At 44.5% G+C, this 12,494-nt stretch overlaps 1 protein-coding gene across 2 annotated transcripts in view; it reads left to right on the forward strand.

Moving 5' to 3' along the window:
* NUP214 (nucleoporin 214) overlaps positions 1,139-12,494 on the forward strand; it is an 89,766-nt gene continuing 78,410 nt past the window's right edge. For both annotated transcript variants that reach the window (XM_018055995.1, XM_018055996.1), the window contains exons 1-9: positions 1,139-1,325; positions 3,673-3,868; positions 4,506-4,657; positions 6,028-6,226; positions 7,124-7,194; positions 7,717-7,780; positions 8,402-8,505; positions 9,681-9,787; positions 10,409-10,475. In XM_018055995.1, coding sequence (XP_017911484.1) covers positions 1,281-1,325; positions 3,673-3,868; positions 4,506-4,657; positions 6,028-6,226; positions 7,124-7,194; positions 7,717-7,780; positions 8,402-8,505; positions 9,681-9,787; positions 10,409-10,475 — 1,005 coding nt within the window. In that variant the 5' untranslated portion in view covers positions 1,139-1,280. The remainder of the gene's footprint in view (positions 1,326-3,672; positions 3,869-4,505; positions 4,658-6,027; positions 6,227-7,123; positions 7,195-7,716; positions 7,781-8,401; positions 8,506-9,680; positions 9,788-10,408; positions 10,476-12,494) is intronic.

The following is a 12,494-nucleotide window of genomic DNA, read 5'->3' on the forward strand; positions in this document are numbered from 1 at the left end:
CAAAGTGAATGACTGTATCTGTGTACCAGACTGTTAGACATTGAACTTCCTTTAGTGCATACAGCAACCCCATGAGTAAGGTTCTAGTGTATCAGCCTTGCTTGAAAAATGAGAAGCAGGCTTGGAGGAGATAAGCAGTTTGCTGAAAACCAAATAGTAAGCAGTACAATACACCCCCTGGAGCTGACCCATGTGATCCAAATTAAGAATCTGTGTCCTAGAGCGTCTATAATATTCCACTACAAAAATCTCTCCTTTGGACTGCGTAATAGCTGGCAATCAGCATATCCAGACATGCTGAATTCTAATCAGGCCTTCACCACTTTTTGACTGAGGGGAACTGGGGAATCTTCTTGACTTCTCTGTGCTTCCAGTTGCCTCATCAATTAAATGGCAATGATAATCTCTAGGTGACTAGGACGTCTTGAAGATTCAATTACACATGGCTCAGCTGGTAAAGAGACTGCTTGCAATGTGGAAGACCTGGGTTCAATCCTTGGGTTGGGAAGATCCCCTGGAGAAGAGAAAGGCTACCCACTGCAGTATTCTGGCCTGGAGAATTCCATGGACTGTATAGTCCATGGGGTCGCAAAGAGTCGGACAGGACTGAGAGACTTTCACTTTCACTGGCTCTTGCTCCAGAAATGACTACCTTAAAAGGAGTAAACAAAGCGGATCGCTGGGGCCCTTTAATCTCCCCTTTCAGCCTTCAGAAACACCAGGGGAGAGGCCCTGTCCCATCAATTTTCTGAACACCTTTTCCTTCCATACCCCGTCCAAAGCCTTTCTCAGGAGTTGCTCCTTGGAAATATTTCTCAAGTTCCTAACATCTTTGAAATCGAAAGTATTAATAACCACCTACATCCAAAGATTACTGTGAAGCCTCAACGAAACGAGCGTGGATCTCTCGCGCTTGCACTACCGACTAAGGGAAACTCACAGAAGGCGAGCCCACGCCACCTGCAGACGCCAGCGGCGGCCCGTGAGCAGCCGGGCGCAGGCGCAGTGACTGCCAGGCCACGCCTCCTCCTCTTCCGAGCCGGCCAATGGGAGGCGGTGGCCAGGAGGCGGCCGCGCGACTTCAGAAGGTCCCCTCAGCCTTCCTCTGCCACGCCGCCGGCCGAAATGCGTGCCGTCACCAAAAGCGCGCCGGAAGTGCGAGTTGTGCATCTCGTCGCAAGCTCTGAGGGGAGGAAGTTGGCCTCGGAAAGACCTGGGCTGTGTGGGCCAGGCCGCGGACGGCGGCTGTGGGGGCTTCTTTCACCAACTGAGGCCGCGCGATGGGAGACGAAATGGATGCCGTGATCCCTGAGCGGGAGATGAAGGTCAGGTGTTGGCCAGGGCCTCCCACCCTTCCTCAATCCTGGTATTGCCTTGGCGCCTCCCTGACCCGGGAAGCGCGGGTGTCCGCTGCCCCGCCTCCTGACTGAACGGTGTGAGGCGATGCAAGTTCTTGTCTCCAGAGCGTCCTGGAGCGCTCTGCCGTGCAGCCGGCGTGAAAGCCCCACGGAATGTACTTTCCGCGTCCCCTGCTGGTCTTGTGCGAGCCTCCTGAGTTATCGTGGTTACTTTAATGTGGTCGTCGGAGTATGGGAATAACTGTTGTTTATTGAGCGTTTACTTGCATGCCAGGCACTGGTAACTATCACAGCGACCCTAGGAAGTACTTGTTAATGTAGAGGAGCAAATAGAGGCTCGGAAAGTTAACTTAGCCAAAGCCGCCCTTGACAGGCGGACTGAAATCTAGGTTGTTGTGAGCAGAGGAGACATTCTCTGTCGCTGAACTAGTTCAAGCCTGTAACCCAGGCTTGCTTAACGCAGAGCAGGGATCATCCCTTATCCTACAGGCGCTTTTGTTGTGTTTAGTCGTTTCCGACTCCTTGGGACCCCATGGACTGTAGCCCCCCGGATTCCTCTGTCCATGGGATTCTCAGGCAAGAATACTGGAGTGGGTTGCCAAGCCCTCCTCCAGGGGATCTTCCTGACTCAGGAATTAAACCCATGTCTGCCGCTTTGCAGGCAGATTCTTTACCATCTGAGCCACCACGGAAGCCCACAAATCCTTTAATTAACTAGATTTGGAGGTACGTTTTTGGCACTGGAAATCCTTCTGAAGTCAGGAAACTTGAGAGGACCAGATGATCCAAATCTCAGCTTAGTTCAGTCGCTCCAGCATGTCCAACTCTTCGACCCCATTGACTGCGGCACTGCCAGGCTTCCCTGTCCATCACCAACTCCCAGAGCTTGCTCACACTCATGTCCATAGAAAGGAAATATTAATAAGTCATGGGAAGATTTTAGGCATTTGGACAACAACTCACTGAAATGCGTTAGGAAGTAGTAATCCATACCATGTTAAGAGTAGAAGTCTCTTCTTAAGAATATCTGCCAAGGGTGACCAACCCAATGAGAGTGTGCCCTGTTCCTCATGTAGGTTGGGGCAGAAGGATAAAAAGGTTTTAGAACCACAGACTCAGAAAATGGTGGTCTCCCATTGAGTTTCTGATTACCAAGACCCAGAGGTTATCAGGATGAGAATTAACAAAAAACTGAAAACTTTATGGTGCTGGAGAAGACTCTTGAGAGTCCCTTGGACAGCAAGGAGATCAAACCAGTCCATCCTAAAGGAAATCAGTCCTGAACATTTATTGGAAGAACTGATGCTGAAGCTGAGGCTCCAATTCTTTGGCCACCTGATGCGACTGATTCTTTGGAAAAGACCCTGATGCAGGGAAAGACAGGGCAGGAGGAAAAGGGGGCGACAGAGGATGAGATGGTTGGATGGCATCACTGACTCAATGGACATGAGTTTGAGCAAGCTCTGGGAGTTGGTGATGGACAGGGAAGCCTGGCATGCTGCAGTCCATGGGGTCGCTGAGAGACTGAACTGAACTGAACTATGGTCTCATCTGGAAATCCGTGTGGATTTCTGATCACCATACACAGTTGGAATTAAGAAGATTATTTCAGTTACTCTTTTACCAAACATGTTTAAACATCACATCCAAGGGAATTAGTATTTGGGGATCCTGCGGAAAACACCATGTAGTGTAGTGTAGTGAAAGTCACTCAGTCGTGTCCAACTCTTTGCGACCCTATGGACTGTATATAGTCCATGGGATTCTCCAGGCCAGAATACTGGAGTGGGTAGGCTGTCCCTTCTCCAGGGGATCTTCCCAACCCAGGGATCAAACCCAGGTCTCCCGCATCGCAGGGAGATTCTTTACCACCTGAGCCACAAGGGAAGCCATAGGAAACACCATAAAGGTACACAAATGAAGGCTGAGAAAGGCTGTCTTTGGTTTTTATGTCTTTTAGAGTGTAAGCAAAAGGAAATTTACATTCTTTTCACTAAAACCTTGATTTAAAGATAGAATTGAAGGGGGAAAAATATGTATAGTACAACTTAACGTGTGCATGCTCAGTTGCATCCAACTTTTGCAAGTCCATGGACTGTAGCCCACCAGGCTCCTCTTTCCATAGAATCTTCCAGGCAAGGATATTGGAGTGAGTTGGCATTGCCTCCTCCAGGGGATCTGCCCCACCCAGGGGTCAAACCGGCCACACAGTCTTTACTCTTAGGGTAATATATATTTTGCTGTACCAGAATATGACAGGTAATCTAACATCCTGTTTTCCCTGGATTGATCTTGTGTTGACCCTGCGCCATAGGATTTTCAGTTTAGAGCACTGAAGAAAGTGAGAATCTTTGATTCTCCTGAGGAGTTGCCCAAGGAACGCTCGAGTCTGCTTTCTGTGTCCAACAAATACGGCCTGGTCTTTGCTGGTGGAGCCAGTGGATTGCACGTTTTTTCTACTAAAAATCTTCTTATTCAGAATAAACCTGGAGATGATCCTAATAAAATAGGTAAGTTCCTTGGTTTCTGTTGCATGCTAGAGAGAGGAGCATAGTGAAGTGCTAATGTCATCTGCTTCCCAAGTTTTACATAGCAAAACTACTGTTAGTCCTGAGGTTGACCCCCAAGAAGAGGAAGTGCTAGATGGGCTGCTGGACGCCTTCCTGGGTGTTCTCTCTGCTCCTTTGTATTTCCCTTCTGGTGACTTGTTCCTCTGAACTCAGAGGGAAGAACGGCTTACCACGGTGCCACACGTTGTTTTCGTTGTTCAGTTCACCTTGGGTTCTGGCTCTGTAGGAGAAGAACTTTGCTGCATGGCCTTTTAGTTGTCACAATAGCATCATCCAAACAAAGGGGAATGTGTACTGTTTGGAGCATTGTTGCAGAAATATGGTACAGGACTATATTCAGCCAGGGCTCTGGCCACAGTTGGTTTCCCCAGGCCGTATGAGGGAGAGTCCCCACAACACTCACTGTAGCATTAGCCATCCATAAGAAAGCTGCAGTTCTTCTGCACAACTCGGTATCCGGGTGTGTGTGCGTACGTTTATGTAGACGTAAGAATGATGTCACATAGACCTGAGTAGAGAGAGTTTGGGCTTATGCTTCAAACATTCCATTTTCTGCTCTGTGTTTTTTGGTTTTCAGTCGATAAAGTTCAAAGCTTGCTGGTTCCTATGAAGTTCCCAATACATCACCTGGCTCTGAGCTGCGATAACCTCACACTGTCCGTGTGCATGATGTCCAGTGAATATGGTTCCATTATTGCTTTTTTTGATGTTCGCACATTCTCAAATGAGGTAAGCTGCCGGCAAACTCTAGGGACCTAAGGAGAGTGCCTGGTGTTGAATCATAACCTAGAAGTTCCTGGTTGACCTTTAAATTCTTTTTCTAGATTTGAATTCGGGTTTTTAAGAGGTCCTTAGTTATGGAATCATAAATCAAGATCTTTGCGATAATACGGACTTCAAGAAACTATTTTGTAACACCATCTGCCCCAGGGTGCTGTCATTTCTCATTTACACTTGAGACAGCCAGAGCCCAGGGACCCTAAGTGACTTGCCTGAGGCCGCAGAGTTAGTAGACAGTGTCGGAAGTTCCTGTATACCGGGTCCCTGGCCTCCCACCACAGTGCTCTTCCATTCCAGGCTGTGTAGTAATGGTAATCGTCAGTGAGATTGAGTGTTGAGATTCACTGCGTGCCAGGCCATGTGCTGGCGCTTTGCATGCCTTGTTTTCATCCATGCCCGCCCCTCTTGGCTTTATACTAGCCTCATACACTCGGTATCATGGTTTTCATCTCAGAGATGGAGAAACAAGCCCAAAGAGTTTAAGTAACCAAGAGTCCAGCAGTACTTGGGCGGGGGGCGGGGTGGAGGGGGTTTGTTTGAGGCACTTTTTTTTTTTAAGTAGAAAGGAATTTCTTTATTCCTGTCCTGGGGAAAGGGGGGTGCTGCAGGCTCGTGCCCCGAAACCATGCCTCAAGCCCAGAGGCTTTGGTGAGGAGTTTCGCAGCAATGGCTCAATGGCGGGGTTGCTGATGGAAGATTAGCCTGTGTGCAGGGGCTGCACGCCTTTAATCTGGTCTCAGGTGGTCTCTCTTTTTTTTTTCTTAATTTTTAAACTAAACATGTAATTTTGTTTTGGGGTATAGCTGATTAGCAATGTTGTGATAGTTTCAGGTGAATGGTGAAGGGACTCAGTCATACATATTGAAGCACCTTTTATATCATTAATCTTTCGTTAGTCTTCTACAACAAATCTTTCACTGAGGCAATTTTGGAATTTTGAAACCTGCTGGGGCTTCTGCGTACCAATTAAGCGCAGTATTTTAAGATGAGCACTCTCTAAAATTCAAGGACCCAACACTATTAAGAAGCAGAGTCTCAGTTTTTATTTAGTATATGCTCTTTATCCATTATTTTGCATTTGTGTATTCCCTGTTGAGAGTCCCTCTGAGTATGCTACAATAATTGATGGCCATTTTCAAAATTACGTTAAAATTTTCTGTAACAAATAGACTGTTGTATAGGGCTACAGTTTTTTTCATGGTCATGGGGAAAAGTGAACTGTAATTTGAGAAAACTTGCATATTCAATAATTTTCTTGGACCATTGAATGTCTCTGTATTTATCTGTTTATTTTTGCCTCTGGGCATTTGTTTTAAAAGGCTAAACAGCAGAAGCGTCCATTTGCATATCATAAGCTCTTAAAAGATGCAGGAGGCTTGGTGATTGACATGAAGTGGAACCCTACGGTCTCCTCCATGGTGGCAGTTTGTCTGGCTGACGGCAGCATTGCAGTCCTGCAAGTCACAGAGACAGTGAAAGTGTGTGCGACCCTTCCTTCCACAGTAGGAGTAACGTCTGGTGGGTAATAACGTCTTTTACTTTTTAACATACGATAATGGTCATCTATTTAAAAATTAATCTCTGAGGAGAAAAGCAAATAGGGCTCTTTGCCATACTTGTTTTTTGGTAGAAGTGGAGAGAGTGTATTTTATTTGTGTAGTTACTGTCCTTGAAGCCACACAGCACACATGATTTACCTTCAGTGTGCTTGGGTTTTCTGGTGAAATGTTTGGGTATAGAAATGTTTGGTTTAGAACTGTGTTGTTGAAATAATTATTTTGACCTAAAAGATCAGACTCTGAAACAGTCATTTGTACCTTAGGGGGAAAACATTAGAAAATATCCAATAGAAGCAAGAGAAAGATTTCTTGATATTTGAAAACCTTTTCTATCCTCCTCGATTTATCTAAAAACTGGAGTTTTCTGCACTTTACAGCTTTCTGGGCAATACTCCATTGAAAAAGCCTTTTTAGCAACTGATTCAATGGCCCAGTAACAAATCACAATTCGATTGTGTCATCGACATGATGTTTCTTTTTTTACTTTGCCAAGTAAGGATGATCCCACAGTCTTCCATGGACTGACAGAAAGAGGAACACAAAGTGGTAATTGTTGCCATTTAGTCGCTAAGTCACGTCGGACTCTTTTGCGACCCCATGGACTGCAGTGCGCCAGGCTCCTCTGTCCATGGGATTTCCCAGGCAAGAATATTGGAGTAGGTGGCCATTTCCTTCTCCAAGAGATCTTCTTGACCCAGGGATCAAGCCTGCACCTCCTGCATTGGCAGGTGGATCTTTTACCGCTAAGCCACCAGGGAAGCCTGAAGTGGTGATTACATGGCTGTTTTCGTACATATCTCACGGTTTGCTCCATTTTCTTCAGTTTTTAATTGGTAGTATTTTCTTCTTTACCCAGTGTGCTGGAGCCCCAAAGGAAAGCAGCTGGCTGTGGGGAAACAGAATGGAACTGTGGTCCAGTATCTTCCTGTAAGTCTTGCCTTGGGCTTCAGAGCATTTTTATCAAGTAACTGTTTTGGGGTTGGTTTGATAGTATCTTCGCTGTTTTTTCCTATTGAAATATAGTTTATGTTCATTGCAACAAATCTGTCTGTACCCAAGAGAATGCAGGAAAGAGCTGTCGCGTGTCCACTCTGTCATCCTTTTCCTGTGGTCTTCCAGAGATAATATTCCTGAGTACTCTTCAGTATAAATCAGCAGAGAATCTGTGTATGTCCGATCACACCCGGTTGAGAAGGAGAGGCTCGCGGGCAGTGCCGAGGCCTGTGCTGCTGTGTATCCCTCCTGTTCTCTGCAGGGTACAGAGGGTGAATGTGGTGGGACAGGCTTCAGGTTCAGGCTCAGTTTCTTCTTTATCAGCACAGAAAGTCGTTACATGAAATTTGGTACATGTTCTTTTAGGGCATTGGTCTGTAAAATGACAATACAGTTGTTGGATTTGCAGTCTGGGGATTGTTTTGTTTGACACTGGTTTTTTCAAATCTCTTTCAGACTTTGCAGGAAAAGAAAGTCATTCCTTGTCCTCCATTTTATGAGGCAGACCATCCCGTCAGAGGTAACGCATCTGCTTTTCTTACTGGGCTAACATCTAAGGAGGCACTGTCTGTGGTGCAGAAATGTTAGACCGTGTGAGGCCTGCATGCCGGCTCAGGAAAGTGCTGGTGCCTCTTGTGTGAAACACTGTCTCAGCCAGCTAATTAGGTCTCGATCCCTGGGACAGGACGATCCCCTAGAGAAGGAAATGGCAACCCACTCCAGTCTTCTTGCCTAGAAATCCCATGGACAGAGAAGTCTGGTGGTCTACAGTCCGTGGGCGGCAAGGAGTTGAACACGGCTACATAACTGAGCGCAGCATACATACACAATTAAGTCACCGTAACAGTAATTCTCTAGTAGATACCTGTGTCACTTGGTAAATGACGTTAAATGGATCCTGACTTTTTTTTTTTAATTAGAATTCTTCATTATTTGCTTTGATTATCATCTGCTGGGGGTAAAATACCACTCTGGAATGAATTTGAGCTTTTTGAATCTTTGTGAATTACGTTTAGTGAAGTCTAGACCTTTTTAAAAGCTATAGTAGTTAGATATTTGTTTATCTATGAGCTGATAATTTTATAATGTACAGGGGTTATTCCAAGCACAAAGATGGTTTATTAGGATGTGTGTCTTTCAGTTCTGGACGTTCTGTGGATCGGCACATATGAATTCACCATAGTGTATGCCGCGGCGGATGGGACCTTGGAAACGGCTCCAGATGTGGTGATGGCTCTGCTCCCGGTATGTGTGTGAAAGGGGTGTCTTGATTATTTGAGAATTATATAATTCTTCTAATAAAGTTAGAGGCTTTAGGCGTCTCTCTCCTTTCCTTACTGGCAGTGGTACCACTTGAGGTGTGAGATTTTTTTAATGCTGCACTAGGGGCCTGAGGACCAAAATGGTGGTGTCCACTTAGAGCACGTTCTATTGTTGAGCCATATGGTGAAAAAAAATCCTAAAATATTAAGTTGTAAACTGTGAGTTGTGATAGGTGTTAATCTGATGAAGTCATTTTAGAAAAGCAAGAAAATATCTTGATTTTCAAAATTCATTCACTTATTCAACGACTGAACAACAAAGTGTGTCAATATGCAGTGGTACCATTTTTAATCTTTGCCAATCTGCTATGAGAAAAAAGTGCCTCCTTTTTATTAACTCTTTTGGGTTCCTGACAATGTCAAATTTTAAAAATAAGTTTGTTAAGGTGCCTTATTTCAAGATTAAGATTTTCTATTCCCAGGGATAATGTTAACACTAGCATTTGCTGAGTACCGTTTATGTTCCATGTCCTGGATTAGAAACTTTCTACATATCCTTTCATATCTCAGTTAAAACAGCCTTTGATGTAGATTTTTTTAGGTCCATCATTTGTTGTTGCTGTTCAATTGCTGAGTCGTGTCCGACTCTCTGCGACTGCTTGGACTGCAGCATGCCAGGCTTCCCTGTCCTTCACCATCTCCTGAAGCTTGCTCAAACTCATGTCCGTTGAGTTGGTGATGCCATCCAACCATCTAACCCTCTGTTGTCCCCTTCTCCTCCTGCCTTCGATCTTTCCCAGCATGAGGGTCTTTTCTAGTGAGTTGGCTCTTTGCATAGGGGACCAGAGTATTGGTGCTTCAACTTCACAATCAGTCCCTCCAGTGAATATTCAGGATTGATTTCCTTTAGGTATAGGTCCATCATACATAGGGGAAAGCATTATCAGAGAAGTTGAGTAATCTCCATGGCCAACGTTTCTGTTCTTTGTATTGCTCAGTGTTGTCTTTATAGTGTGTCTATGTATTTTCTTTTTTTATTTTTTTAGTATATTTTTTCATAAAACTTTAAGGATTTTATCTTTTGAGATTCTTAACTTTGTAGGATTAAAGAAAAATCACCCATGAGGTTTTTTTTTTTTCTCATTCTGTTCAATGTAGAAAAAAGAGGAAAAGCACCCTGAGGTGTTTATGAACTTCATGGAGCCCTGCTATGGCAGCTGTACCGAGAGGCAGCATCATTACTACCTCAGCTTCGTTGAAGAGTGGTGAGCTGTGGACGAGGGAGGGCACACCTGGGTCATTTTGTCCTGCTTGTTCTGTTTTGTCTCCTCTCTGTAAGAGAGGAGAATAGATGTTGGAGATGCCCTAACCATATATTCAGCTCATGTTGGATAATGCCTTTTTGACTACTACATCTGTTTCCCCAGTCTTGAATTATATAGCTCGAATACACACTAAACTTAAAAATCCCATTTTCTCGATAAGTCCACTGATGACTTAAGAAAATACAGATATTTAAGAAACATATTAAAAGTTTCCCTCTGAGCTGAAGTGTCCCTTTGAAAGATGGATTTCTTGAAACAAAGTTTCTCTTGCTTCAGTTAGGTTATTCTCTGTTTAGAGTGGTATATTTATTGGGATCTGAACTGATTCTGTAGTGTCTCCCCTTTGTCTTAAGTAAGGAGACAGTTGGCTGAGTCTCCAGGGCTCTGCCCTGTGAACTAAAAAGTAAAGCTTTACGTCCAAAATCTTACCTTCAACGAGGTAGAAAAGCTCGCCTTTCTCCTTGACATCTAGGGAGGCTTTGTAGGTGTCACCACTGACTCAAGTCAAGGTACAGCTGTTGCCATTTGAATTTAACGGTCTTCCGGTTTTATTCCTTGAAGGGATTTAGTGTTGGCAGCATCCGCAGCTTCCACAGAAGTCAGCATCCTCGCGCGACAAAGCAGCCAGGTAAATGTTTCTCTTTTGTCACTTTTATGTGATGTTGTTCTGAGAGAGATTTTGGAGGGGTTTAACTGTGAGGTTAAGATTTAGCTGAAGTCACACTCCTTTTATTGAGTTTCTGGATGAGAGCACAGCGTAAAAAAGCTGTGGACCAAATGGCTTGGGTATTGTGTTGGACAAACTTGGGTGCTGGATTCAGCAGTTCCTTCAGTGTTAGCCAGAGCCCTCTGTTTGTTTCCACTCTCCATGAATACCTCATACCCATAGTCGTAATTGAATGTATTCTAATACGAGTGTACCTGGGTGTGTAGGAGCCTTTTTCTGCTTTATTCTGTTTAACTATCTTTATTTTCTCCTTATTACTTGAATCTGCCTCTTCTATTCAGTTAACTATAACCCATCCTTGATTATGGAAGAGAGACATGCAAGTCAAACCAAACTGTGACTCTTGAGAAATACTTTCTGTTTGGAAAACCACCAGAAAGCTAAAAGCATCTGTGTAGACAAGCCCCCATCTTCCTTCTTTTGCTTTGTGCTCCTTGCAGGCCAGAGTGGGCTGAGGTTGTCATGGTACACTCCCCTTATGCAGAGAGACTACACGGGAGACACGGCTCCTCAGCCGAAAACTTTCCCTTTTGAAAAGTCTACCTGGAGTTTGAAAATGTTCTGTGCATCCTGTGCCTCTTCAGTCCAGCATTTATCCACCCTTCTCTTGAGTGGCACGGTGGCCCACCATAAGTGCTTAGCTCTCAGAGTCCAGCACTCTTGATTTGCTGTTGTTGGATTAACTTCAGTAACAATCTCCAATTGGATTAACTTCAGTAACAATCTCCTGATAGCACAAGTATTTTATGTATTCACACATTAAGAAACACTCTGATTTTTGCTTTTTATCAAAGTAATTTATGTTCATGGTTGAAAAGTCAAGTAGTGGAAAAGGGCTTATACGTGAAATAGCAGCCCTTCCCATCCTGTCCTGGTCTGTCCTGTTCTCTGAAAGAGACCATTTTTAACTTGTGGTCTCTCTCTCTTAATGGTTATCTCCTTATCCCGAAATAATAATTTATTGCATCACTGGTTATCAGTTGTTAACTTTAAATTATTGGCCATGGTGCAAATGAGGATTTAGCTCACGTTTGGCCTTTAGACTCCCATCCTTCCTTTCAATAGGATTAGAGCACTGTTTTAGTCTCTTCTACTTGTTACCTTTGAACTGTAAGTGATCATTTTTACTTTCGATTCTTACGGTTTTACCATGTACCATCTCTCATGATCTTCCGAGCTGTGAGAGGACCATCTCAGTACCCACCCTTGCCTTTAGCACACCTCTTCCATGCCCACCTTTAAGCTGCTGTCACCTGCATCTCATATTCCACAAAATCAAAGCTGATGTTGGTTGTATTTTGCCCTGTAGTGATTAGCAAGCCTTCTTTGTTTTGTGTATTGTTGTATTGCCGATTGTTTTTCAAAGTTGGAACCTGTTTCATTTACTAACGTTATTGTGAATGTGACTGTTCACTTCATGCCTAAGGCTTGGATCACAATTGTTTTCTTTCCTCAACAGTTTTTTTGTTTTTCTGTCTCTCGTTGAGCATTATTCCTCCTTTAATTCATGCTGCCCAGTTTTGGTCAGCATTGAAAGTTGGACAAAATGTCTGTGATTTTTAAAAACCAGGAGTCATTTGTTGTAGGGAACAGATCCCACTCAAGCAAACATGAGCCAAAGGGGAGTTTATTGGAAAGATGTGGTGGCTTCTCAAGGAATCCGGTGGCAGGAAGATTGACCATTGGAGGAAATACACTGAGAACTAGGAAGACAAGAGCTCTGCCTCTGTGGTCGAGTGAGCACGGGGCGTCCGGCAGCTTTCTAGGCTGTGTGCTCACGGCCGCAGCCGTTGTCACCTGGCGCTCCTGGTCCCCATGCAGATCCCTCAGAGCAGCTGCTGGCTGGCTCCACGCGGCTGTCAGATGGTCCCACTGTGTCAGGAGTCCACTCGAATGTGGTGGAGGACACGTCAGAGAATG

This window comes from Capra hircus, chromosome 11 (assembly GCF_001704415.2).
Source record: "Capra hircus breed San Clemente chromosome 11, ASM170441v1, whole genome shotgun sequence".
NCBI lineage: Eukaryota > Metazoa > Chordata > Mammalia > Artiodactyla > Bovidae > Capra > Capra hircus.